The 26,669-nt window shown below is 38.6% G+C and overlaps 1 protein-coding gene across 2 annotated transcripts in view; it reads left to right on the top strand.

Annotated features, from left to right (window-relative positions):
• mettl15 (methyltransferase like 15) overlaps window positions 1–11,733 on the top strand; it is a 53,056-nt gene extending 41,323 nt beyond the window's left edge. The window contains exons 4-6 of one of the 2 annotated variants that reach the window (XM_024296234.2): window positions 3,059–3,250; window positions 5,032–5,210; window positions 11,067–11,731. In XM_024296234.2, coding sequence (XP_024152002.1) covers window positions 3,059–3,250; window positions 5,032–5,210; window positions 11,067–11,485 — 790 coding nt within the window. In that variant the 3' untranslated portion in view covers window positions 11,486–11,731. Of the gene's footprint in view, window positions 1–3,058; window positions 3,251–5,031; window positions 5,211–11,066 lie in introns of both variants that reach the window. The other variant, XM_024296235.2, reaches the window with a different exon arrangement.
• Window positions 11,734–26,669: the final 14,936 nt, after the last annotated feature.

A 26,669-nucleotide genomic window follows, 5' to 3' on the forward strand; every position in this document is an offset into this window, starting at 1 on the left:
AAACATGCCATTTGCTGTTGTTATTCAACAGATAATGCCTCTCTGGCTTGCAGTGTGTTTAAGTACACATCAATGCAGGAATGGTATTTAACCTGGTAGTTCTTATAAAAGTGGAAAGGATGTGCTTGACTTTGCCCAACTCCTGCATTTTACTCCAGTTTTTACTAGCTAAGAAAAATTGACTCATTTAATTTGTGCTTTTTGCTCATCACATGTTCTACGTGATACATTTAAAAATATTTTTTACGAAATGGTAAAATGAAAATGGAGGATTTGATTCTAAATAATTAATGACTCATTTTAAGTGTTGGTATTTTTTTATTATCAGCACAAAAAATAAAGATTTGTTTTAATCACTTGAAATAAATTTGAATGCATTTCAAATGTCTAAATTTCTTTGTACAAAAAATGCTCTATACAAATAAACTTGTATCCCCTTGCCTCATTTGAGCTGTAAACCACCTTATTTTAAATCTGGAGAACCCAAAAGTTCAAGTTTGGCAACAGATTTAAAATTATTATTATTTTTTTTTTTATTTTACACATATTCATTTATTTGTTTGTTTGTTTGTTTGTTTTTGGCTGAAAAAAAAAACATCAAATTAACTTTAAAAGCCCACAGGAAGATCATTTTTGAGTCCTCAAGGTAAAAGTAAAACCCAAAAGAATTTAAAGTTTGTTAAAGTCTGAGAACAGAGTGCACACAGACTTCTGAGTCAATCCTAAATCTAAAAAATAGTATAAGATTTTGTTTTGTCTTTTTGAAAAAAAAAAAAAAAAAAAAACGCCAACAACAACACCACAGTGAAGTATTCAGCTCCTGCTCTGAGAATAGTCTGTTTAGGATGGTCTTTAAATAGAATTTTCTTTTAACTGATCAGATAAAAAACTTGAGATGGAGGGCTCTGCTTAGAACCTTGTTTGTGCATTTTTCTTGTGAAGTTCACATCTTCCAAGTGACGATGTCTGAAGAGCAGATGAATCAAAGACCACATGCCTTTATCATTACTGTTGAAAGAATAGCAGTGTCTTTTTTCACGTCACTTTAATTTTAGCATTGATTTTCTTTTTGCAGCAGAGAAGTTTGCTGCCATCATTTTATCTTCTATCATGACAAATTCTTCCTGGACAACAGGGTATAGATATACTTTGAAATTTAAATGTATAATCTAATTTCTGTTGTAAGTGATTTAAAGTCTTGAGAGTTTTTTTTAAGTTTAATACAAATTTGAGGACAATTAAACATAGTCTCTAGTATTTCTTTTGAGTATTAGAATTTATACTTTAATTTATAACTATATTTATTAACTTAGGTCACACTCTATAATCTATAATTATAGAAAGTCCCTTAATTAATTCCAAACATATTTCTACTTATATGTATGTGCTCTAAACTGTTGTATTTAGTTTAGAAATTAGCACATTTTTCTCCTGGAATGTTTTTTAACAACATAAAAACTTTCTTTACAGTTTGTGATAGAGTCAATAAAGTTATTGCTGGTTAAAAAGTTTTAATGCTGCTTGTGGCAAAACAATGGGATAAATAAATCTAGTGAAAGTGTTACAAGAAATGTGCTATTTGAAAACATGTTTTTCTTTCTGCCCAAAAGGAAGATAAAGTCCTAATCCTAACCAAAGGATAAAGCAAATAGTTAGAAAAAAATGTCTGGATAAGATTTTAATTTTTGATTATTGAATAACCTTTTTTTTTTTTTTTTTTTTTTACAAGAAATAAAAGTTAAACATTTTAACAATCCTTGCATGAAACTACTTTACTTGAGGTTTACATTAAGGAAACTTAAAGGAATAACCTCCCAAAACTTGCCATTTTTTGGACCATTGTCTTATTTTGAGAGGCAGACATGAGGTCACAGATTACCTACGATAGTTTTTTTTAACACAAAATGTAGGGAATGTGTTCCTCCATTGGTAGACCTGTTTAATGAAAGACAGTTTTTGTTCAATTTGTCCATACACATCTTATTTTATATCCTCAAACTTTTGTCTTCAGACTATACAGACCGTGCTTTTGTTAACTCTTGCTGTATTACACAATATCCTTTCACTGTGACGAGTAAAAAGATAGACTGATTCATTTAAGAAAAGAAACAGACTAAAAATGATTGGCTCTCGAGCTATTTAAACTCTTCCAGTAATCCATATTTTGTCAAATAGCCTCTGCATCCATTTATATGGTAAAGTTCACATGAAAGGGCCTCTGAGGGTCAGTAAGGAGAGTTATGTGTTGTTTTTATGCTGGGAGTTGTGCATGCTTTTTGTGGTCTCACTTCTTTCTACATGGTAGGAAAACACTAAAATTAACAAGTCTTTTTGTCCAGATGGATGATCGTGTGTTGAAAGGAGTGACTCACTCAGTGTGCACAGAGTTGCTCGCAAAGCTGGGTGAGACATCAGATTCATCAAGCCATTTGAAACACATTTAAAGAAAAAGTTAAATCCCAACTGTTAAAGAGTGTCTCACAGATAAAGTCAATGTATAATTGAAAGTATGTCTAGGTGCAGCTATAGGAAAAGTTTGATTCTCCGTAGTTCCTTTTGGGTTGAAATAGCTGGGTAAGTTCATTTAACTTAAAACTCTACAAGTGACTGAAGTTTTAGTTTCTTTTGCATGGCGGAGATGCCACATCTTAAAAAAAAAGTTTGGGAGTCAGGAAGTCATAGTCCACACTTGTTTGCAATGCTTTAGGGCACCTTGAAGGATGCTCCCTTGGGCTCTACCTTTGTTATTTTTGGTCTGCCAGGTGAGCAAACGCAGGAGCTCACCCCAGCCTCTCTGAACTGGGAATGCATCCCCAGCTGGCCAGGGAGCAGCTTGGGATATCCCTGCAGGAGTCGGAGACAGGAAAACCTGTCTGGGCTTCTCTGGTCCTTCTGTTGCTGCTGTGACCTATTACCTGGCTTTCTTTTAAAGCCGATGAGCTTGACACTTGGAGAAAAAAAGTCGCTGCCATAAATTAAATCACAAGGATATTTTAATTTCTTGGAGACAATATCAGTGAGTTATTAAGCAAAATAAAATTCTTAATCTCTTCTCCAGAGGCCGCGTGAAACCATTGCTGTGCCGCTTTAGTGAGCTTGAAGCTTCGCTGTGTCGCTTGGAGGTGAAGCCAGGCAGCATTGATGCGGTCTTGTTGGACGCTGGCTGTTCCTCCATGCAGATGGATCAGGCAGAGAGAGGCTTCTCCCTCAGCAAAGATGGGCCCTTGGACATGAGGATGGACGCAGAGAGGTAAGACATCTGCCACATGCAGCGGCTGTTTGGTGGAGCTGCAGGATGGAGCCACTGGATGGGCTTCAGTGCTCATTACTTCAAAGGGCCCAGTAGAAAAAGTAAAAAAATGTATAAAATTTGAACCATTCCTTTTTAATTAGCAAAAGAAAAAACAACCAATGGGATAAGAAAAAACTAAGAATTTTTCTTGTTTTACGGGAAAAAAAATGTTGTCACTAAGACGTGTTTTCTCAAACTATTTTGCTTTTGAAAACCCAGATAAGATATTTTTCTTGCAATACAGAAAATAAGGCAGGCTGAAATAATAATAATATTTTTTAAAGTTAAATTCCCATAAGCCATCACATACCTGGGTGTGTAAGATGTATTCTCTACATTTTACCTATCTCCTTGGGAAGTGGTGAGCTGCAGACACAGCCGTGCTCAAGAACCATTTGCTGCTACTGGGTCCCACTGGGTCTTAGGTATGACTCAACCAACCGGGTGGATGGCTCCGTTAGATGCATGCAGGACCGGCACACCAAAGCATTCTCACTCCCAACTCATCACATATGGATGTATGGTTAGGACACCCGACCCATCACTTTTGGGTGTTTTGACGTGCTGGCTGTTCCCATTAAATCAGGGGTCCCCAACCTCCGGCCTGCGAATTGGTACCGGTCTGAGGGCCGCTTGGTACCGGGCCACAGACAGAGGGAAAATGCATATGCCAATTAGGAGTTTCCAATCCTCGGGACACAGGTCGATACCGGTCCAGTAATGGGACGGGGAGTGGAACCAGTACCCTAACCTGGTACCGGTTCCACATCTGGTACCGCGTCCCAAGGGTTGGGAACCTGTGATTTATTGGGAACAGACAAATAGTCAAGAAAACGACAAGTTGGTGATACCCAAAATGTCAAAAAGTAACACGGAGGGGGCTCAAACCATATGTCCAAATATGACGAGATGGGATTGAGAATGTGTAGGGCACATGGGATATCAGAGTTTGTTTCCCAGGGGGCACGATGGGCTTATTCCAGTGTAGGTCCTTGGCCAAGACCCTTCATGCCATAGAAAGGCCTAAATCTGGGTGTCCCTGTGCCAGTTCCCACCCCAGGTAAAATACAGGGTTGTATCTGGCATAAAACTTTCAGCTAAAATAAGTTTGCGGATCGGGGAAAGCTGAATCTTCGTGGCGACCCCTGACAGGATATGCTGAAAGGTGAACAACAATGTGGTATGACTCAACCATGGATTTGAACTTATGATCTTGTAGTCTCAGGGCAGACAGACCACAAGGCCTTAAAATAAATGGTCACAAAAAGACACCAAAATAAGGAATAGTCCCACTCATTCCCAGTTTCACCTTCTCTTCCAAATCAAACAGATTTGTATTATTTTTTTCTTTAAAATGCAACTAGTTCTTTTTTCTTTCTTTTAATTTTATGAAAAAACATTTTTTTAAAGGTAGATGTAAGAACTTAATGGGAACAAAACTGTTTTAAAAGTTCAAGGCAAATGCAATAAGTTTGTCAAAGCGACCAGCTCTAGGTTTAGCAAATATTTATGTGTATGCATTCGCAACTAAACCGAGGCGACTCTCCAGTGTCAGCATAATCTGCAAAACATCCACATAACCTCATTATTAACAAACTGCATCGCTCCTCTCCCGGCTTCACAATCATTCTTTTCAGAACTGCCAGCTGAAAAGGTTTTCAGATGTGTCTGTCAGGATTTGCCTCTGTCAGCAAAGACATGACGTCAAGCAGCTTAATTGGGCTTCTCTTTGTGCGTAGGTACCCTGACATGCCCTGTGCTGCTGACGTGGTGAATACCTTAGATCAACAAGCTCTTGCATCCATCCTCACTGCCTATGGAGAAGAAAGACACGCCAGGAAAATAGCCTCGGCCATCGTAGAGGCACGCCGGGTCAGCCCCATCACTCGGACACAGCAGCTGGCCAGCGTGGTTGCAGGTACCTCGGCACTGCCCTGATTAATTCCCTGCAGCACTCTGGGGGGGCTGCAGGGGAAAAATAAAAACTTAAGTGGACTGTTTCCTGGTGGCACGTGTGCTTCTGAAAATCGTGCCGACATGCGGCATCAGTCTTGGTTGTGCTTCAGTTTAAGGAGGTTTCATTCTAAATCTCTCCATGAGAGACACAAATGACAGGCAGGCAGAGATGAATGTGGCTGGAATAGAAAGAGCCCAGAGCCTTGAAAACAGAAGCTCACTAAAGTAGCCGGCTATCCGCCGCTCCCTCGTAGCGCTCCTCCTTTTGGATATAAAGCACACCTGACACAAACGCATGCACCCACATATGCTGACACAAATGACGCACTATTGCATACAGCAGGGCTTGGTCTTTTTTATTTTATTTTTTTTGTCTTCCCTGATTGTTGTTGGGTTTTTTTCCAGTTTTTTTTTTTTACTCCAAATCTGAGATGCAAGATGTCGTTGCCACAGTTATTGAGCAGAGCAGTGCGTGCGTCAGTGTCACCCTGGGAGAACAGGTGTGAGTAAGAGCAACTGTTTGATTTCTTTTGAAGAGCAAGCTGACTTAACACCAGTGTTCTTTCGCAACTGTTCAACTATTCAAGATGTCTCGTTTTGAGGAAGTTCTGTGGGGGGGGCGGTGGCTCTATCATCAGTCGTGACAGTGATGCCTACAAGAAAACGTTATAGTGGGAGATCTGACGAAGGCATGCAAGTGTAGCCATAAAAGGTAAAAGAAGAGGTTTAAAGGTCTTTAAAATTGTGTTCCATCAAAGAAAGTTTTGCTTCAATTTGAGGTAATTTCTAAAGAATGACTAAAATGAGAAAGTATTATAAGGTAATAAACTGGTAAACATTGAGAACAGTTTCTTACTCTTGAAGACCCACTCCGATGAAAATTGTGTTTTTGGTGTTTTTAACATGTTGCGGCATTTTTTTGATGATGGAGGAAATGTATAAAGAAAATTGAGCTTAAAATTGCATTTTTGAGTTTTTTCAAATAATTAGGAATCAGGAATCAATCTGCCTCAAAACTGTATGACTGGATAGCTCTGATATTGCTCGCCATGGTTACAGCACCAAGGGGCTGTAAGCTAGTGGTCGACGCCGTAAACTAAGGATGTAACGATTCTTCGAGAATCGGTAAAAACCAATCCAAACTCGTCAACATGTTCATCGATGCAGAAAAGAAAAAAATCGGTTTGTCATGGCCTGTGAATAAATATATATATTGGAGAGCAGATGACATTTCTTCATGCAGGCGTGCCTGTGAGGGTGCGCACACCTGTGTGTTTGTGTGTACATAGCGGAGGGGTTGCTTGCTCTTCATCTGCACCCCCCTCTTGGAAAATTCTCGCAGCTTCTTCTGAATCATAATTTCACATAAGTCAGTCAACTTTACTTCAACTTTGACCACTCTACCGCGACAACAGTCATGGGTGACGATGCAGCTTCACCACCGTTTCCATTCTGACTCCTTCCTGGTAGCCGTGCTCTTTTTTTTATCAACTCTCTTTATCCCTCTCTGTCTATTTTCTCTGCAAGCTGCACATAAACGGTCATTTGCGCTGAATGTGAGCGCCGGTGACTGCGCACGCAGCGGCTGGGTGGGGGGTTGCACTGAGCGGGTGCGGATCAGTCAACACACGTGGAGCACAACATGAACAGAGTAAGAAAGGATTTGTGATTATTTCATTATCACGTATAATTGTTTATTTGTATTGAATCCTTTGCGTTCGTAAGAAAACAGGTTGACAAAAGGGGCAAAAAACATACTTGGTCTTAAAATACCTTTAATTCATTATGTTGAGAAAAAAAAATCTGAAAAAAAACCCCCAAAATTGGGTCTTTAAAACTGTGAATCACATCAAATCATGGCTTGACTGAATCGTTACAACCCTAAACAGAAACAACAGTCCTAGCCAAAACTCAAAGGCAAATTTCTAATAAAGTACTGCAGCTCTGTAAAAACTATGTACCAGAAAGTGAAAAAGTTTTTTCGATTTTGGCTAAAAATGGCAAAAATGGCATTCAATCAATATATGATTGGAGTGAAATGTTAAATGCAGGTAAATTATATGTCATGTAAATTAAACATGACATAATAAAAGGGATTAACTGATATTTGGGCACTTTTCTTGTTTGAGAACTTGTTAGGAGGCACTTTGCCAGTTCTAAGTATTTGTTGTAAGTTTAATTCACAAGGGGAATATATTATACACTTTTTTCAGATGTTAGAGGAGTTTCTTTAAGGTCAGATTATAGCTGATTAGAGAAAAAGCAGCAGCAGAAACTTGCTCAAAACCTTCCTAATTGATGACATCCTCAAGTTTAGATTTTGGATGTAAAATGGTGATTTGAATGATGTTCATATGATTTATTTTTTCTTTGTCAAGCCTGTCACAACTTCCCTTATGTGGACAAAAAAAAAAAAAAAAATGGGCAAACTTGTTTCGGGCACCCAGGTGGTCCTCAAAAAATCCAGATTGTAGACTTCTCTGTGAGCCCATGGAGCGAAAATGTTTATGCACATTTTTTTTCCTATGGGCATGCTGCGGGTGACTGGTTGTAGCAAACATTTGCGTGTGGTCAGTAGAGAGCCAGTACGCGCACCTTAATAATGAGCTTAAGGGCACAACAGCATCATCTGAACGTTATCGTTAAAAATACTTCACATTTACCACACTATTGGAGACCATACTCTCCATTTTCATGTTGTCCATTTGAATGGCCGCACAAGTCTCAAGAGAACCGAAAGATCCACCTGTGCTCGTCTTAAGATGTAGCCGCTCCTCTCTATGACCCTTCAACTCAAAAACCTGCTGCACCCGTACGGGTCAATCTCCTTACAGATGGATTGGACTTTGACTTTAAGCATCTGAAATCTAGAGAGGTCCATATGGCACAAAGATTATTTCTCCATTTTCTATTTTTTTTATTGCATTGTTGTTTAACAGACTTTCCCTCTTTCCCCTTATGTCCTCATCTACAGGTTAATTCCTGGCAGAGTCTAAAGACAAAGAATTTAATTTGAAATCTGGAGCCTTTTAACATAACCAGTTGAGACGATATGAATGAAGAGTTCCAACCACAGAAATATCTTTGTAACAGATCTGAAATGTGTTACTTCAACATAAAAAATCTTTAAAGTCCGACTTTGTTCTCTGAAATAATAGGTTCTGTGTCAGCACATAAATAATGTGCACGGTTGTTGTACTCAAGCACGTTCATAATCTGGTCTTAATCCCTGCTGGTCTACACATCACCAGTTCTTTCAAAGGAACCGTCTCACGAGGCACAACTGTAGAAATGTACAGATTAGTTATGATCCCACTTCATTTGATGGGTTCAAGGAGTGTCTGTGTTATTTTTGAGTGTTTTTATTATTTGGTTGTGACCTTTGAGAGCAGCATGTCTACATCTGTTCTGCAACTTGAATGTAGCAGTTGAGGATGAGACATATCACCAACCAGAGCACAGAACAGAGCCATGCGATATTTCTATTCTGCTTCTCTGCACTGAGCATTGTCGTTTAGTCCTAACCACTTGATTTCCCTGTTATGTACTGACACAGATCTCGCTGTTTCTCCACGAAAATGCCTGCAGGATGTTTAAAGGATGAATTATATAGAGAGCGCGTGGCTGTTGAGGCCAGAGCGGGGCTGGTCGTTGCCGTGCTGGCATCGTATCGATTGCAGTGAGTCACACCCTGCGCTGTTTTATGCAGGAGGAGAGAAATGCCACATCGCTAATTTTATTTATTGTAGTTTTCTTCTAAACATTTGCGATTGTTGTTTAATTATTGGTGCATGCTGTTGTCATTTGGTTCTTTTAGACTTCAGTTTTTGCATTTTAAAGCTGCCAACTTTAGTTTTGTCCACTGTACTTAAATGTAGCATCCTTTTTTGTGCTAAATTTGAACTTTTTGACTTTTAAAGTTGATCAGCAGACTTGCAAACGTCTGTCATCAGAAAGATTAGCTGCGTGTCTGGAGTGGGTTATTTCTAAACCTCCCACAGGAACACAGACAAAGTCTGCCCATTACGTTATTTATTTTTTTAAAATCCAAATATGGGATTTTGATTTCATCATTTTTTTAATTTGAACTTGACAGTGACTCATCACCAGTGACAAATAAGCAGTAACAGCGCCATCGCCACCTTCCATCTGTTTCACACTTAGTTTGAAGGACCTGCAGCTCAGTCCAACTGCAGCGCTCCCACTTTTCCAAACAATGGCCTGTGTGTTTTTTAAATAGCCAGTGGCTTTTTTTTATTTTTTTTAGTGGGTGCTCTGACGTATTTTGTCTCAACTTTCTTACATGCTGTTGTGTTTAAGAAAGAAAGTTGGAATGTTTTGTGACATCTGTCCATCAAATAAATGTTGCATTTACAGCTTGAATAGAACAACTGTAACCTAATACATCATGACTTGACACATTTGTGTCATTTTAGCACACTAGTAAAACTTTTTAAAAATGCTTTTTTATTTGGCAGAGTTTGAAAAGTTAGAGAAATGTTTTTACGTTTTTTGGATGATCCGTTAACAAATTTTTATCTTTTTCTTTGTTGGTTTCTTAAGAGGCGCGTACTTTGATTTAGAGGAGGGTGTAAATAAGTGAGTTCTCTGTAAAAATCTTTATTCATGTAATAAATTGTCATAAATATCATTTTGAAGACCAAATATTTAAAAATAGAAGATGGGATTTCTTAAAATGTCATGGTTTACTCTCCAGTTGGGCTGACACTGATCATTTTTTGCCTAGTCGACTAATCAGTTCATGCGTAAACTGAATGTAAAGACGATCTCTTTTGAGAGCAGATGTTCTCTTCTGCAGAAATATCACTCTGATGGGGTTTAGGTTGCAGGGATCCACAGAAAACAATTAGCTAATAAGTTGGTGCTAATGTTAGCGTAGCTAAGCTCCCTCTTCAGCGTTATTATTATATTATATTATATTCAGTCACAACATGCTTCCTTTTCAGGTGCCCTTTGCATCACCATAGTGCAGCAATGGAACACAAGTTCTGCTGAGCAGATATTGCATTTGACACTTTGGTCTTTTATTTTTATTTTTTTTATGCTTCCTACACTTTCAAGTTGTTATGGTACCGAGTCTTCCTATAACTTCCTGTGACATCACTACTGACCCGATTAGCACTACTGCACATGTGTGTCAAAGACAATAGGAGACACAGCCTTAGAAAGTTTACACCATAGTTTTGAGATTAAAAAAAGCAAAACACTAATCACCACCTCACTTATGTTAAAAAAAAAATCCCATTTTATTGTCACGCTTGGTGTGACAGAGACAAAACCACTTAATTTTAATGTTTATACCAAATATATGTTTCTGTGGCAAACTTTTGGTTTGAATCTCTCATTTGTACATTGAAATGTTTCAGGTTATCATATTTAAAAAAAATCACAAAACTAAACAACAAATACATTCTTTAAAAGTGCTTTTATTATGAAAAATAAAAATGCAAACCAACATGCGATGCGATGCAGAAGGGACCATTACACCGACTTCAGTCCCCCCAATGTGTTTCACAATTTAACTCCTTTAAAACCAGGATAAGTGGATTGCTTGTTGCATTTATAAAAACACAAGTTTATAAACTAGTCAAAAAATGCTCGTTATGTGAAGTTGATACAGATACAGAGGAAAGAAGAAGGAAAAATAAAAGAAAACGGCTGTTTGAAATGTGTGAAGACACATTCGGTGTATGTTATTCCAGAGGGATTTACTTGAGTGAGTGTTTTACTGGGCTATTTTATGTACTTTAGGATTTTTTTTAAACTTTCCTGACCTGTTTTTTTGTTTGTTTTTTAGGAGCATTTCCTCCTGCAGTCATCTACGCACGCAAAGACAGACTTCACAGAGCAGCTCACGTGGCCACTAAAACCTTTCAGGCTCTGCGCGTCTTTGTGAACGATGAGCTGAATGAACTGCTCGCAGGCCTGCGCGCCGCCCAGGCAGTGCTAAAACCTGGAGGACGCCTCTGCGTGATCACCTTTCATTCACTGGAGGACAGACTGGTCAAGCGTTTTCTTCAAGGGGAGGACTTGTCAAACCTGGATCACTTTAGCCAACGGAAGCACAGCAGGAGTAAAGAGAAGTTGCTGGATAGCAGGAACTCAAGCAGCAGCTGGATCCCTCTGCGGAAAAAAGTGATCATCCCCGAAAAGGACGCCGTAAGAGACAATCCCCGAGGACGCTCCGCCAAACTCAGAGCAGCACTACGAAATTAAATTTGTTGACTATGACAGTTTAATTATTTTGTTTTTAAGCTACTTTTTTTAAGCTACTTTTTGTACCCTAACTGCACAAATAGGAATTCACAGAAAACCACTTCAGCAGAGATGGAGTTTGTCAATTCTAAGAAACCAGTTTTGATTGTTGGTACAGATGTTATTGATTCCCGCTGGTTCGTTTCAGAGCTTCACAGTGAGGCTGAATATCCCAAATTAAAGAATCAACCTCAGTTGAGTTAATCAGCCACTGTTTGTCAGCTTTTTGTACATTTTTTTTAAATCGACAAATGTATGCCGTGCAACATCTTGCATTAGAAATATATCAATATCCAAAATGTGAAAGGAGTTCAAATGAAATGTCACAAACAAAGACCACAAACCTGTTAAATGTTGAGTTATTCACCTTTTGTATCTTGTAAAAACACATTTTCGATTAAATCAATGGTTAAAGTCCCACTCCGATCAACTTTTGATCTATTAAAGCATTCTCAATGGTCTTTTAATAATGATTACGCCTTGTTTTAGCTGGAATTAAAAAAAAAAAAAAACTCCAGGACTTAGTTTCTGTAGAGCGACTCGAAGTTTATTAGAAATTTGCTTTAAGTTGTAGGGCGGGGCTGTTGTATGCCATCCCTCTTCTCATTATACTATCCTACCAATCTGTTTTCACTCACTTCTGCTCACAACCCCAACCTAATATTACAAGTACTGCAATGATGGAGAGCAATATTGGAGCTATCTAGCCGTACCGTTTGAGTCAGATGTCATCTTGGACCAGGAAATCATGGATCTATTTGTCTACAAGTGGAGGCATCACACTGGGGCAGAACAGGGAGCTGATGGCTTAACTTGTACGTCACTCATACAAGCTGCATTATTTTATTTTATTTTTTCTCACAATGATTTGAAGTAAAGGAATAATTAGGAAACACAATTTTAAGATGAGAAAAATGCCACAAAACATGTTAAAAACAGCGAAAACACAATTTTTATTGGGGTGAGTCTTCAAAATTTTATCACTGGTTAATACAACTTTATTACATTATCGTCCCAAAATATTTATTATATAATAACAAAACCGAAATTGGTGGTTAAACGTGTATTTAAAAAAAAAAACATTTCTCACATTTCTGTGAGTTGGGAAATCAAAAGAATTGGCTTAGATATTTAAGATTTAATATCCATCAACACATAAAGTAAAAGCTTGTGTGATGTTTGTTTTGCCCTCAAAGAGCAGAGCATGACCTTTTTCTTTTAAAGAATTAATATATAGTTATGTTATTTTCAAATTTTTCTTGTTTTTTTTTTTTTCTTTCTAAAGGTTCATGTAAACTGATGCCCATCCTGATATTTAAAAAGTTTACTTCACTGACGGCTGTATTTTCCTTGAACCTCCATTGATGAGTAGCTGAAGTGCAACCTCCACTGCACCATATGAATCAGTGATGCCACTAAATACTGAATGACGCAAGTGTCAGAAGTGGTGCTGAATGAGCTGGGTGGTTGTTCTTGAACATTCTCTCACCCACCAATTGTAAGCAAATGAGGTGTTTTGATCTTTACTATCTGACTTTGCCTAATTGTAATTGCTCCTTCAATATTATTAACACTTTTTTCCTTCTTTCTCAGCTTAGTGCGCTCTAAATATACCCCACTCGTTACCTTGGAAACTAAGTGGCGCAAGTAACACTCAAGTGTGTCTAAAATTATGTTCTGTTTTAATCTGTTTTGAAATGATGCAATGTTATGGGTTTGTATGTGCCTCCTTTTTGACATCACAGACAAGCGTTTGTCCTTGTTGGGTAAGAATGACAGAGAATTCAGCCTCTGCTTCTTTTAATTTGAAAGAAACTTTCCTCTGAACTGCGTTTGATGTGCGTCAGGAGGGAAACTTGTGGAGGCACGACTTCTACTGACATTGATGCCTGACATTGTCCACCTGAATAAAAAAAAAATATTTTAACACAGGATATTCCCTTCATATTTTTTATTTTTAAAATATTCTGAAGTCCTGTCAGTATGTGTGCTTTCATGTTTGCTCGTCTTTAGTGAAAGAGGGCCAGATGGAAATGTATTTTAGACAAATGCCACCATAGGAGGGCTTGAATAAACAACATTTGTTCATGTTTCCCTGTTACTTTCTGTATAAAAAAATCGATTAAAGCGCATAGTAACACAATGCCATAATAAAAGAAAAAGCAGCATATACTTGAAGAAGTACACCTGAAAAAAATGATGGCACCTCCAGAAAAGATTAAAAACAATGTGAGCCGAGCAACATGTTAAACTTAGGTGTGTCCTCTAGAGGGGGGAGATGAAAAGAATATAATTTTTCTTAGATGATTACAAAAAAAAAATCATAGATGAGCTTGTTGAAGGTGAAAGGCTCAAAGACTATCACCAAGCAGCTACACCTGCATGTATTATTCATAGGTTTAAGGTTCAACCTCCATGGACACAAGATGTGAACCGATGACAAATTAAAGAGACTGATAAAGTGAATGTGAACCCATAACAACCACAAAAGGTATTAAAGATGAACTCTATGCATCAGTGTCCAATCACATGTTACTGAGTCAGGTGGACTTCATGGGTGACTACAGAAGAATGTAAACAGGAGCTGGAATTTGGACTGCATTGACACGCCAACAAGCTACTAGGAGAATGGTCTTCAATGAGACAAAACTGGAGCTTTCTAATGGCTTTCTGGTCAAGAAAAATTTGAAATGATATTTTCTAACTTAATCCAAATAGATACAGTATCTCACAAAAGTGAGTACATTTCGGCAGATATTTATTTATACCTTTTTCATGGAAAACGAAACAGCGACACTCCAATGTTCTCCAACGTTTTACAAAGCACGATGAGTATGGATCGTTAACGGGTATTCTTCGGCCGCGGGGGTCGTGGGAGACGGAGAGGGGGTCTCTGTATTTGTGGATTTGGCATGTCTCTGATCCCCACCTTCCGCGAATAAGGGGAAATACTTTATGTAAAGAATTTGATATTCTTTGCAAGAAGAAGAAGAATACAACTGAAAAGAGGACAAAACTTTCAGTTTGGGTCTTGAGTCGGGAGAAGAGATGGTCGGACGCTTGTTGTTGTCGGAAAACCTTACCACCAATTGATGGGTTACATTGTTTGACAACAGAAGCTCTGTCCTCACGGGTCCATTCCATTTTTCTATGGACCTAAGACCAATGGGGGACCAAAGTGGTATCAGTAGGTCCTGCTTAATGGGTCCATTTTGTAATGGAAACGCTCAACAGTCCTGTCCGGTCTGGACCGCTCAGTGGAAACGAGGCAAAAGTTTCCTTGGGCAAGACACCTTTTGTTGCTCATGGTGGTTATAGGTTGGTGCCAGTTTTTGGGATTGAGACTGTAAAATGGTTTGGGCCTTCAAGGAAGGTAGTAAAGTGCTATATTAGTATATACCATTTTACTACAGTGTTCTGGAGCAAAATGTGCTGCCAAATGCCAGAGAGCTTGTCTTTATGGCAAGTCCTGGAAATCCTTTAGCAGGATATTGACCCAAAACAAAAAACATAAAGAATGGCTGAGAGCCAGACATCTGAGTTTTCTGAAGAGGCCTTCAGAGCCCTGATCTAAACCTTTTTTTAACATCTGTGGAAGAAGATGAAACCTGGAGAAGGCACCCTTCAACCAGAGACATCTGGAGCAGTTTCCTCATGAGGAGTGGACAAACTGCAAGCCAATTTTCTGTCATCAACAGAAGAGTAGCAGCAATTTTGCCCATGTGTGTAATTGTTGCTACACAGTAGTCTGCAAAGAATTAATAGTATATAAAAAGAGATCCAAATAAAGACAAGCAGACAATTTGGCACCGTGATCTAAGACCAAACTTTGCAATCTTCAGCTAAATGACTAAAACCCCGAAGATGCTCTTTATCTTAAGTCCTGGACGTTTTTATTAGGTTCATATTTTTAGTCAAACATTTAGAAGAATCATGAGTAATTACAATTAATTTAACTAAAGACGAATGTCTGACTGATTTGTTTCGAGAGGATTTTCAAATAATCAAAAAGGCAGAATTCTAATGAAAATCTCAGCATGTATCAAGGACCCTTTTCTTCTGATAATGCGTCCTGGTGTCTAGTGACAGATGTACACATGCATAAAAAATTAAATTCATGCAAACTCATTATCACCTTTGGCTATTTTCTTACTTTTAGGCCAAAAAAAAATCCTTCAAAAGTTTGTCCCAAGCTCAACTGAAACAGTCATTCCCATCTGCCAGCTTGCAATTGTTTCTATCGCAACTATATGAAACAAGTGTTCATGTGAGGTAAAAAATAAAAGTTAATCCATTCACGCTGGAAGATATCCATCAAAGGTTAAATCCCAGCTTTTGTGTGATCTGAAAGAAGAAGACACAAATATGGCATATCAGGACACAGCTCTCTTTGGATTTGACCATGGAAAACACACAGATTTACACGTAGAGCAAAGCATGTGGGCAGATTTCTTCAGCAGCTCTTGGAAACCTGCTTGAACCCACAGCAAGAATGATCTGTGGGCACCCACCACTTCAAAAATAATTTATAGAAAGCAATGATAAGGAATTGCCTGTTTCTTTTTCTCTTCATTTCCTTCTCAAATCATCACCCAAGCCACGTGGAAGAATTTATCAAGAGAAAAGTATGTTTTAATTACTTCAAAATGCTCTTCTGTCTATGAATAGTAATGTGTGAGGCATTGTGTTTGTGTTGTTCAGTGTAAAAGAGTGCAACTTACTATTGACATAAACACTAAGGTATTACAAGCTGTTGTTATCTGACTATATTCCTAATCACCATGGAAACTATAAAGCAAATACGGTAAAGATGCTGTTACTGGCATCCATAAAAAAAGGAAAAAAACACCAGAAGATGCTAACACTTTCAGAATTATGTTTGCGAGAAGCCTGGCGGACGCATTTGTTTACAGACCTGAGGGTGCAGGATGCATATTACAAACACAAGTCATCCTTTGTAATATTGTTGTCCCATTCAACAAACAAACACCAGCGGTGCTGTGCAGCACTTATCGGTTTACATTTCACAGATTTTGATTTAACAATCCAAAGTTTCAGAACAAATCCCAAATGATTTCAGGTCTGATTTATTTTTAACCCTTTAACTACCCAATCCAAATAAAATCAACAACAGAAGTTATCTTATGCTTGTTATTGCCAGGGGGAGATGCAAACACTCAGTTTTTTTTTTTAATAATATTTTGCCTAATTGTGTTCTACAAGTAGGTATTAGGGCCATTTTACAAGCAAAACATTTTTTTTTAATTATGAGATTTAAAGTTGTATATTTATGAGAAAAAAGTTGTACATTAAAAAAAAAAGTCGTAAATTTATTACATTAAATTGTTTATTGATTATTTTTTTGTATCCCTAATACTCTGTTGTAGTTGTACAATGACAAGTCAGCTGTTTTTTATTTATTTATTTATTTTAGTTTGAACTATTTTACTTGACCAACAAAATGTTTTAGCAGTCTTTCAATGAAAAATGACTGAATTTCACATCAAAATAAGATTTCTGTCAATGGCACTGAGTGAAAAACATTTTTGCAGACAATTTATTTTTTCTGTTTGTGCACTGAACCAAGAGGCCTGTAGTCAAGTTCAGTTCAGAAACACCACAAACTACAACCTAAACGTTTTTGTTTATTTAACTAATTGCTCCAACTTCTCGTTCCCTTAGTTTATAAAGCGCAGAATCACATTTTGCGAAAGGGTTAATTTAACAAAATAATCCCAACTTTTTTTGTTTTTTTTTTGTCAAAATTGTTTAAAAAATGTTTATGAAGTTTCTTCCACTTTGTTGCAGTAACTCCTTATTGTTGAATGTAAATTAAAAAAAACAGGCCCTAATTTTTTTTTTTTTTTTTAATAATTGTGTGTGAACTAGGAGAAATGCAACTTGTGTTTGAGCATCACAGTCATACATCGCTGGTTTGTTGCAAAGCAAAAATGCCTCTGCATTTGCTTGAGTGCTGCAGAATTTAGTCCAGGTTTTGCCAGGAGTCCATGCAAAATGTGTTGCCTTTCCTGCTTATTCTATTTGAAAATAGTCACTAATTTGTCCAAACTTAACGAATTTACTTTTGAATCTATCCAAGCTTTCTTTATCCTGGATAAGGAATTTTAGATTTGGCAAATATACAAATTAGTCTCATATACAATTGAAAAAACATTTTGTCAACAATGGAAGGTAGCGGACACAAAGGTAACCTGAGTTGTGTGGTGAAGGCCACATAAAGATATGTTTAGAGAAATTTGTGCACAATTTGAGCTCCTCAATAAAAGTTTTATAACTCTTATAAAGGTTGTATCTCCCGTTTCACTGAGAATATTTTAAATGTACATGTGCAAAACAAAGACTAAACCTCCAATAGGTGCATTTAATGTAGTTCTTTATAAAGTGGAAATAACTATTTAGTCTAAGTTAAATTAAAGTCATATGAAGTAATAAGGTAACATGAAAAGTAATAACTTTACATAAACTAAAGATACATTGTTTTAATGTTATAGTTAAGCAATGATCAGGATGTAAATTTTGGACATTTAATACAGTTCAAGTGTCCAAAAACATGAATCTTTAAAGACTCACTCCAATGATATTTTTTTTTCTTTTGTAAAATCATTATCAGTAGTTTTTTTTAATTATGATTGTGCACTTTTTAGCCAAAATAAAAAAGAGACATTTTTTATGCACAGTGATTAAATATACAATTCTGGGTTGTGGGCTGGACTGTTGGCTCAAAGCAGCCCCAAGCTTATACCCCCGAACTAGCATTAGTGGTGCATAAATAACGATGAGCAATATTGGATCAATCCAGCAGTACAGTTTTGAGCCAGAGGCCAGCTTGGACGAGGAAGATGAATAAAATGAATGGAGGAGGGGAGGAGTGGAATGGAAACAGGGGCTGTGGCACCTCCAGTCAGTAGTTGCGTCATTAGCCCAAGGTTTTTCTAGCATCCGGTTTTCTGATTTAACATGGTTTGAATTAAAAAATACTCATAAACGCACTTTGCATTGTAAATGCTTTTATATATGTCACTTATTATGAGAAAAATGCCGCCAGAATATGTTGGAAACACAAAAAAGACGATTTTCATTGCAGTGTGTCTTTACAGACCATTTTTATCTATTGTATAAGCGTTCCATGTGGTCTTTTAATATGACTGTGCTGTTTTTTAAGGCAAAAAAAAAAACAAAATAAAAAACAAAATAATGTTCTACAGAGTAGTTCAGTTAAAATTTGTCCCTAAGTGATGGGTGGGACTGTTGGTGCGGAGCAACCCCACCCTCCATTCCCCTCCCCTTTTGCTGAGAATCGGAGCAAGGAGCAGGTGGCCCGCCGAGCAAATCTTTTTACGTCACAAATTCACTCTTTTTCAAACGTCCTTTTTTTCATCTGCTTCTGATTTACGATTTGAATAAAAAATTCAGCAAATTTAAGCTCGATTTAATTTATATATGTCCTTTATTATCCGAAAATGTCACAAAAACATGTTAAAAACACAAATTTTCTTCAGAGTGGTCTTTATTTGAGCAAAAATAAGTTTTCACAGTGTATAAAATAAAAAGGGGAGCTTGCTCACAAAAAATAATGAATAAAAATGGATAAAGAAGTGGATCTCCTGGATATTTGTCCTACCTGGCTGTAGCTTTTTACTGTTTCTCTTTTTCTTCAGAGAGGAGTGAGCCAGGTGCTGTGGCCATTAACTCTCTGTATGATCGGAGCCAGCTCAACCCCCCCGACACACTGAAGAATGTCGGAGAGCATTACAGAGCAGAAAGCTCATTCTGTTTACATCTTCATTTTATCTCCTGCACGCTGGCTACCTCCCCAACAGGAAAAAAAGATGTTTCACTGCACAACGTAGTACCTGAAGCTATTTGAATAATTTCTATGAATGATATGGGAGCTGCGGGTCTGAAGGAGAGTGGGAAAAAAATGTTTAGTGGAGGTTCCTGCTGGGTTTTACCAAATTTTAGATAAAAACGTGGGCCAATGGGTGAATGTTTGCTATTTATGAAGGACATTTTTGAGGAAAAGTAAACCCATAACATTCAGTGCACCCAGAAGCTGAGCACAGTCAGTTATGCTTCAGCCATCAGCACTTGTACCACCCGCCGTGTCAGGCGGTGTGCACGGTGACCTGATGTCAGCTCACTTACTCGAGAGTAAGTGTCTCAAGAGGAGACAAAACCAGTTTTCTTGTGCTCTCAGACCTGCTCACCAGAGAACATTGGCCTTATGTGATGCTCCTGCCTGCTGCATTTGAGACTTTGGATGGTTCACTGGAGAACATTATGTTTATTTTCAGGCCTTCTGCTTGTTTGATGAGTCTTCTCAGGCAGGTAGCCAGGCCTGTAAGGCTTTGTTTGGCACTCCTAAGTGCCTTAAGCACAGACAGGGTGTTACTGTTACTTAGACAATGTAATATACCACACATTTCTATAGCTCGTATAGCTGGCTAACAGAATTATCAAAAGCTGTTCAATGTCCTCCAGTGTATCGATCCCTGCCAGGTTTTTAATAGAAAAACTATGCAGACTCCTTCTTTTCATGTGAGTTGTTATTATGTTAAGGTTAGCATTGCGCATTAAAGGCGCTTAGCACGGGTTCTCAAATGGTGAAGATGATAATGCATCCTACTTATCTGTCAGACTGACTCACACTTGCCAGAGCATCTTTAATTACTTCATTGATCTCTATTCAGGCAAAGATTTTATTTTCAAACATCAGAATAATTGGCCAGTGTGTACATGTTGCAGGTTGCATGTAATGTTGCTGTGCAGCTACTGTTGAACAAAATACGACATTGTGGCAAAAATACAATTTTTCAGTAAATCAGAAAAACTTGGAAAGTTTATTATCGGTAAACAGTGTAGGAACATGTACACTCACCTGCCCCTTTATTAGGTATGTCTTACTTGTACTTTGTTGGACCCCCTTTTTCCTTCAGAACTGCCTTAACCCTTTGTGGCATATATTCAACAAGGTACTGGAAACATTCCTCAGAGAGTTTGGTCCATATTGCTAGTTGCTGCAGATTTATCGGCTGCAAATCTATGATGCCAATCTCCTATTCCATCACATCCTAAAGACGCCCTGTTGGGTTGAGATCTGGTGACTCTCGAGAACATTTGAGGACAGGGAACTCATGTTCATGTTCAAGAAACCAGTCTGAGAAGATTCCATCTTTATGAGGTGGTGAGTTATCCTTCTGGAAGTAGCCATCAGATGATGGTACACTGTGGGATAGACATGGTCAGTAACAATACTCAGGGAGGCTGTGAGGGTGCAGCCATGCTCAATTGGTACTAAGGGGTCCAAAGTGTGCCAAAAAAACATTAATGTTGTGTGTGTCAATTCCATGTGCATGAATGTCAATGCTTCATTTAAGAAACAAGCAAACACAATAAAGGATTGGTAGCCTTGGTACCAACCACAACCTTTTACAAGGACAGATGGACTCTTCGATGGGTCATCTCTCGGTACGATGGTGTGAACCATGCCTTCCTGTGTTTCTAGTTTCTCTTATTTTAACTGATTCCAGAGTATTTTTTTTTTGTGTGTGTGTGTTCCCCTATTAACAAGGTTCTCCGTCTTTGCATTGACAAGAGTCTTTAATGGTGGCTGGTTGGTGTCAGAGTTTTTAACGGAATCGAAGGCTTCTTAGACCTCAAGTCCTTTTCCTACAGCAAGCCCACTATCAGCACAATTCTGTTCAACCTCTGTTTTTAACTGGGTATCTCTCAGTCGGAAAATTCAGACAGTAAAAATTGAAAAATGAAGCCATAAAAAACATAAAAAAAACTTGGTTTGTTGATAATAGAAGACATGGATGAAACAATCCCTGAGAAATCCACCATCCACTGTAGTGAAGGCTGATAGAAGATTCAATCATCACAGAGCAACACTCTTGCATATGCTTCACACACAACTTTGGAGACTTTATAAATGTGAATTTGGATTTTTTTGGGTGTAAATTTCCTAATTTTACTAGAGGAAATGCTGGATGACGATCCTTGCAAAAAATCTGAGCTCCCTTGTGTATAAAGAACTGAACTGTATAACTATTTTTTGACTTTCAAATAAAAAAGAAAAGCTGATGGTTTTATTCTTATTCAAAAGACTTAGACCTTTAGTTGGCATTCCCTTTCTTCACAAGCAAAGCTATGATTGTCATGAGTGCTGTTCTTTGGTTTGTTTTGATGGCTTCCAGGAACCCTACCTCACAAGCCCTCTTCACAGAGCCTCGGCCTGATTAGGTCTCCATTTCCATTCCCTGTGTGAGTCATTGTTTTAATGTTTTTAATTAGCATTTTTTAAGTATACTTTATAATGAAGATTAATTGTGTATGCTGTAACCACATCTCTGGAATTTCATTCCTATGTTGGTGCAAAGGCACTCATGTCTTGCTCTGGCTACATCTGTTGTTGATGGCAGGATGAGAAGAAACAAGAATATTTGTCTCAGTCGTTATGCATTGAAGCCTACATTTGTAGAACATGTAGTTCTTAATATTTTGACAATCTGTATGACACATGGTGCTAAAGATTGGAGTACATTGCTATATAGTAAATGTTTTTCTTTATGTATACTGCGAGGTAGCCAACACAACATTTCTTGTTTGGTAAACAGGTAAGTGGCCATTCTTAAGCTGTGTTGACACCACCCTCAGCAATGCATCTTCGAGCAACCACTTTCAATGAAAAGTCTTTGTAAGTGCACATGTATGGAAGTGTGTTCTAAACTCGCTACACGAGTTTTTAAGACTGTTTTCAGGTTCCACGTACAAAACCCACATTGTTCAAAGTTAAACCAGGTCGAACTTTGACTAATCAGGTACTCAGATTTGGTCACATATGGGTGGCATCCTATGAGCTGTACGGTGGAGCAGTGGTTAGCGTTCTTGCCTCACAGAAAGAAGACCCTTGTTCAAATCTTGGCTGGGAACTTTCTGTGTGGAGTTTGTATGTTCTCCCCATGAATGCGGGTTTTCTCCAGGCACTCTTGCTTTTTCCCACATTCCAAAAACATGCATCATAGGTTGGTTACTCTAAAGCATCCCTAGATGTGGGAGTAATCGTGTGCCCTGTAACAGACTGTCCGAGGTGTAGTCCACCTTTGCCCAACTGTAGCCAGGATGGGTTTCAGCCACCGTATGATCCCAAACGACATAAAGTGGGTTAAGAATATAGGGGGATGGGGCAGCGTCCTTTTTAATTCACAAATGTGCAAACTGTGCTTGGCCAGAAATAAGACATTGAGTCTTTCATTTATCAGAACAGAGCTGTCAAAGAAAAAGTCTGGAGCAAGATTTGTACGATTTGCACTGCTCCAACACTTCACACCAAGCCTCTCTCTACTGTTGATGATAGTATCAGGTAGCGGCAGTTCAGTGTGAGCATCATATGGTAAAGGTGCTTCACATACCCGGTGTGAACATAACATTAGTTGAAATGCCAAGATCAAAGAAGGAAAGTTGTCACTCCAGTTCAGCAAGAACTTGATTCCTCTATCAGTGACCCATGACTAAAACAGCATAAAAAAACTGTCATTTAATCAAAGACATATATTAGAGAGGGCACCACTGAAGTGCACCAGTGCACCAGCCAGTCTGAAGGCATTTTGTGCAACACAGTTAACCAACAAAGTTTTTTTTTTACCTCACTAGTTAAAACATGGATCGACAGACCAATCACAGGTCATTTTGTGTATTCCTGATTTAGTAATACGTTTTAGTCCCATTTATTGACCAGTAAAGTTTACAAAACAGTATTTCCTAACTAATTAATAAAATGGTTGCCTTTTACAAGCTCAGGGTTGTACTTTTTCTGTAGATCTAGTTAACTTGCCTGAAGCCCAGAAGAAATGTAACTCTTGTAGAAAGGTGTTGTTTAAAAATAACTAATGAACTAATGTAACATTCTGGGTCACAAGTGAGGCTGTGACCAGCCTAATATCAAGAATATTGATAAAATCTGAAAACAGTTGGCCATAAGGATCTACCAGTGGGGCAATATGCCAGAGCGTTTTCCCACTTCTGTCCTATTTCCAGGGAATGAGTAAGATTTTACAGGATGTGGGACAGTTGTTCTGAACCGATTGTAATTCTGAGCCAAACACGGGTTAGAATCATGCTGTTGGTCATGACACTCCTCAGCATAAAAATCCAGGATCTGTCTGCTTCAGTAAGGCTACACATTGGTTGGTGGCTGCAGAATAAAAATCACCAACCTCAGAGTGCATGGCTAAATCTTTGCCACCCCCCACTTGCTGCCATTATCCCACAGTGGGGAAAATTGCTTGTCTGAGTACAAGCCAGCAATATTCCCAGCAGTCATCCATTTGACTCTTAGAGAGGCTCTATTTTCCACGACAACAGTGAAACGGAGGTTACTTTCTGAAAAGTCGCCATGGGGTTGAAATTATAGTTTGTTCAAGTGTAAATTACTCAATAACACCAGTCTCCCTCGCTCACGCCTTCAATGGATAACTTCTTCTTTTGTGGTTACCAGTGCAAGCTCCGTTAGCTTGAGGAAATTGCTGTGACCTTGTGAAAACACAAGCTTTTTATTCAAGGTATCTCAAAGAGTCTTGCTCATTCAAATTTTAAACCAAACAGCAATAGAGCCAACCAAAATTCCAGATTCACTTTATTTGATGCCTAATCTGTTAATGAAACAAAAACGTTTTTCAGACTGCAGCAGACATGAAAGTGCTCACAAGGATGGTCTGGTAAAACATGTGGAGCGTGGTTCTGTAGACATCAAAAGATCCAAGTCTCCTCAGGAGGAAAAGATGGTCCCGCCCCTTACTGTGGAGCGTCTCTATGTTGAGGGACCACTCCGGCTTTTCATCCAGATGAACCCCTTGTTGGGCTTCACCAATTCAATATCTTCTCATTTAATCCAGACTGAAGATAGGGAGGATTTTGATGTTCAGAAGTCCATCATCATCTCTTTTGGTTTGAAGGAGGGCAGAAGAAGAGAATTTCGTACACATCAGTCCCTGTTCACAAACTCCTCACCTGTCGTTTCCTTCTCAACCACAAACATGCTACCACAGCAGCGTGATCTTAATACTTCTTCTGTATGTGGCAGAACTTTGAGTTGAACTCAAAGTCTGTTAACAGTGAGAACAAAAAGGGGCAAAATGGCCCCATGTGGAGCCCCGGTGCTAATAATATAACACAATTCTCTACCATGATGGGCTATGTTCTTTATGTTAAGTAGTCCTCAATCCAGGGAGTTAATGAAGGACCACTACTATAATGGGTAGTTTATCTTTCATAATGGTTAGACTGATTGTGTTAAATGTTCTTAAAAATCAAAGAACACAATCATCACATGTGTACTAGACACACCCAGATCGCTGTACACACACTCCTAACTGATTCTGGAAGACAAACTGAAGGAGGTTCTGTCTGTGATGACCTGAAGCTTTAGATGTTGGAAAATCATCTGTTATAGAGTTTTCATGGTGTTTGATGAAAGCTGCTGTGTCAATGACCGTCAAGCATGTGCGATTCACACAACAAATTTGCGTGGCCCGTCCCTCTTTCGCTGAGCTTGACACCGCGACTGCATGTGGGAGGAGCTACCAGCCAATGTTTTCAGGATGATCGCTATAAGGAACAGTCTCTGTGAATTTCTCACTTTTATGAAGGTATGAAGACACAGATGATATTAAGAAATCAGGTTTTTTTATTCTGAAGAGTTCAACAAAAACATTGTATTTGGGTTTATGTGACTATTAAAAAAATTCCTGGTGCCGCGGACTTCTATCTCATGTTAGGGGCTGTGTCTGTATGACAGCCGTTTCTGCAGTGTTTCTGTAACTCTGTGGCTAAGCTGGAAGGCTCACTGTCTAGTATTAACCTGAGGGGGAAAAAAATAAAATTAGGGGACCTAAATCCCCCCTTTTTTTTTTAAATATCTGATAGAGGCCTGAGCCAGGAGCCTCCGCACACACCTGCTCTCTTGCTGCTGGCATATCGAGCCGGATGAGCTCTGCAACCCCGTGGCTCCAGCGGGTTATAAAATTAGATGGAAGTTCAGGACAAAAGCACTCGCATTGTATTAAAATTCTACCCGCTGATCAAGTCACTGAAAACGTTACGTGCCCAAAGCTGAGTTCCTGATTGGCAGATGCGATGCAGTAACTTAACAAACTTCAGATATTGAAATTTTATCCAGACATCAGATCGTCTCAATTCGAGTTTGTGCCATTAACTTAACATTAAAACTGTCCGCCTCCGCAAGGGTGAATGAGACTGTAAAGCAGTTTGGGCCTTCTAGGAAGGTAGAAAAGCACTACATAAGATCACACCGTTTACCATTTACCATTGGAGGACACAAAAATCCTTTTTGTATGAACATTCTGGTTGAAGAGGATCTGGAGGAGCTCTGTCAGGTGGGCTGCACATTCCCTCAGTAACCTTAGTAGGTACATTTAGAACCTGCTGCTTTAGTTAGATGAAATCTACTGATTTCAACCCAGATTTCCTCAGATGTGGAAGACAGTGGAGACGTGTTCGACATGATGAAGTCAGCTGCTAATGACAAATGCTAATGCAAGACTTGGAAGAGTTTTAACCATAGATGAGAGGTTACAGTCTAGAATGAGGTGCTGCTGATGTGATGTGCTGGCGGAAAGCAGATGGCATAGACTGGACAGAACTAATAGAAGAGGAAAACCTGGTAATCGGATTTTTCCAAATTATTCTCCAAAGCATGGTGGTTCTTCTAGTTCTAGGCCAGTGTTGCATCTCATCCTCTTTTTTTCCTGGGGTGTTGTGTTGTGGCCGTCTCACCAGGTTCCTTCAATAGTCTTCAATAATCTTCTCAGCTCTTCCCTGGAACACTTGAACCTCTCGTTATCTGCATTCCCAAATTTCTGCTTCCTCCTAATTGGGAAGATCTTGAAGACAGCGGTTATCTAAGGTTTATTACTGGGAAAGCCAATGTAGGATTGAGCTTGAGCTTTGAAACTTTAGCAGTTTTAAAAATGTTCATTTTTCTTAAAGGGTAACCAAACAGGAAAGTTGGAAGCTGACTCCACCCACAGCTGAAATTTGAAAATCCAGTCAGAGGGGTGGGGCTTGGGGGCAGGAGTGTGTGACTGTTATCATTACTGGACCT

Source organism: Oryzias melastigma, linkage group LG3 (genome assembly GCF_002922805.2).
Source record: "Oryzias melastigma strain HK-1 linkage group LG3, ASM292280v2, whole genome shotgun sequence".
In the NCBI taxonomy this organism is placed as follows: Eukaryota; Metazoa; Chordata; class Actinopteri; order Beloniformes; family Adrianichthyidae; genus Oryzias; species Oryzias melastigma.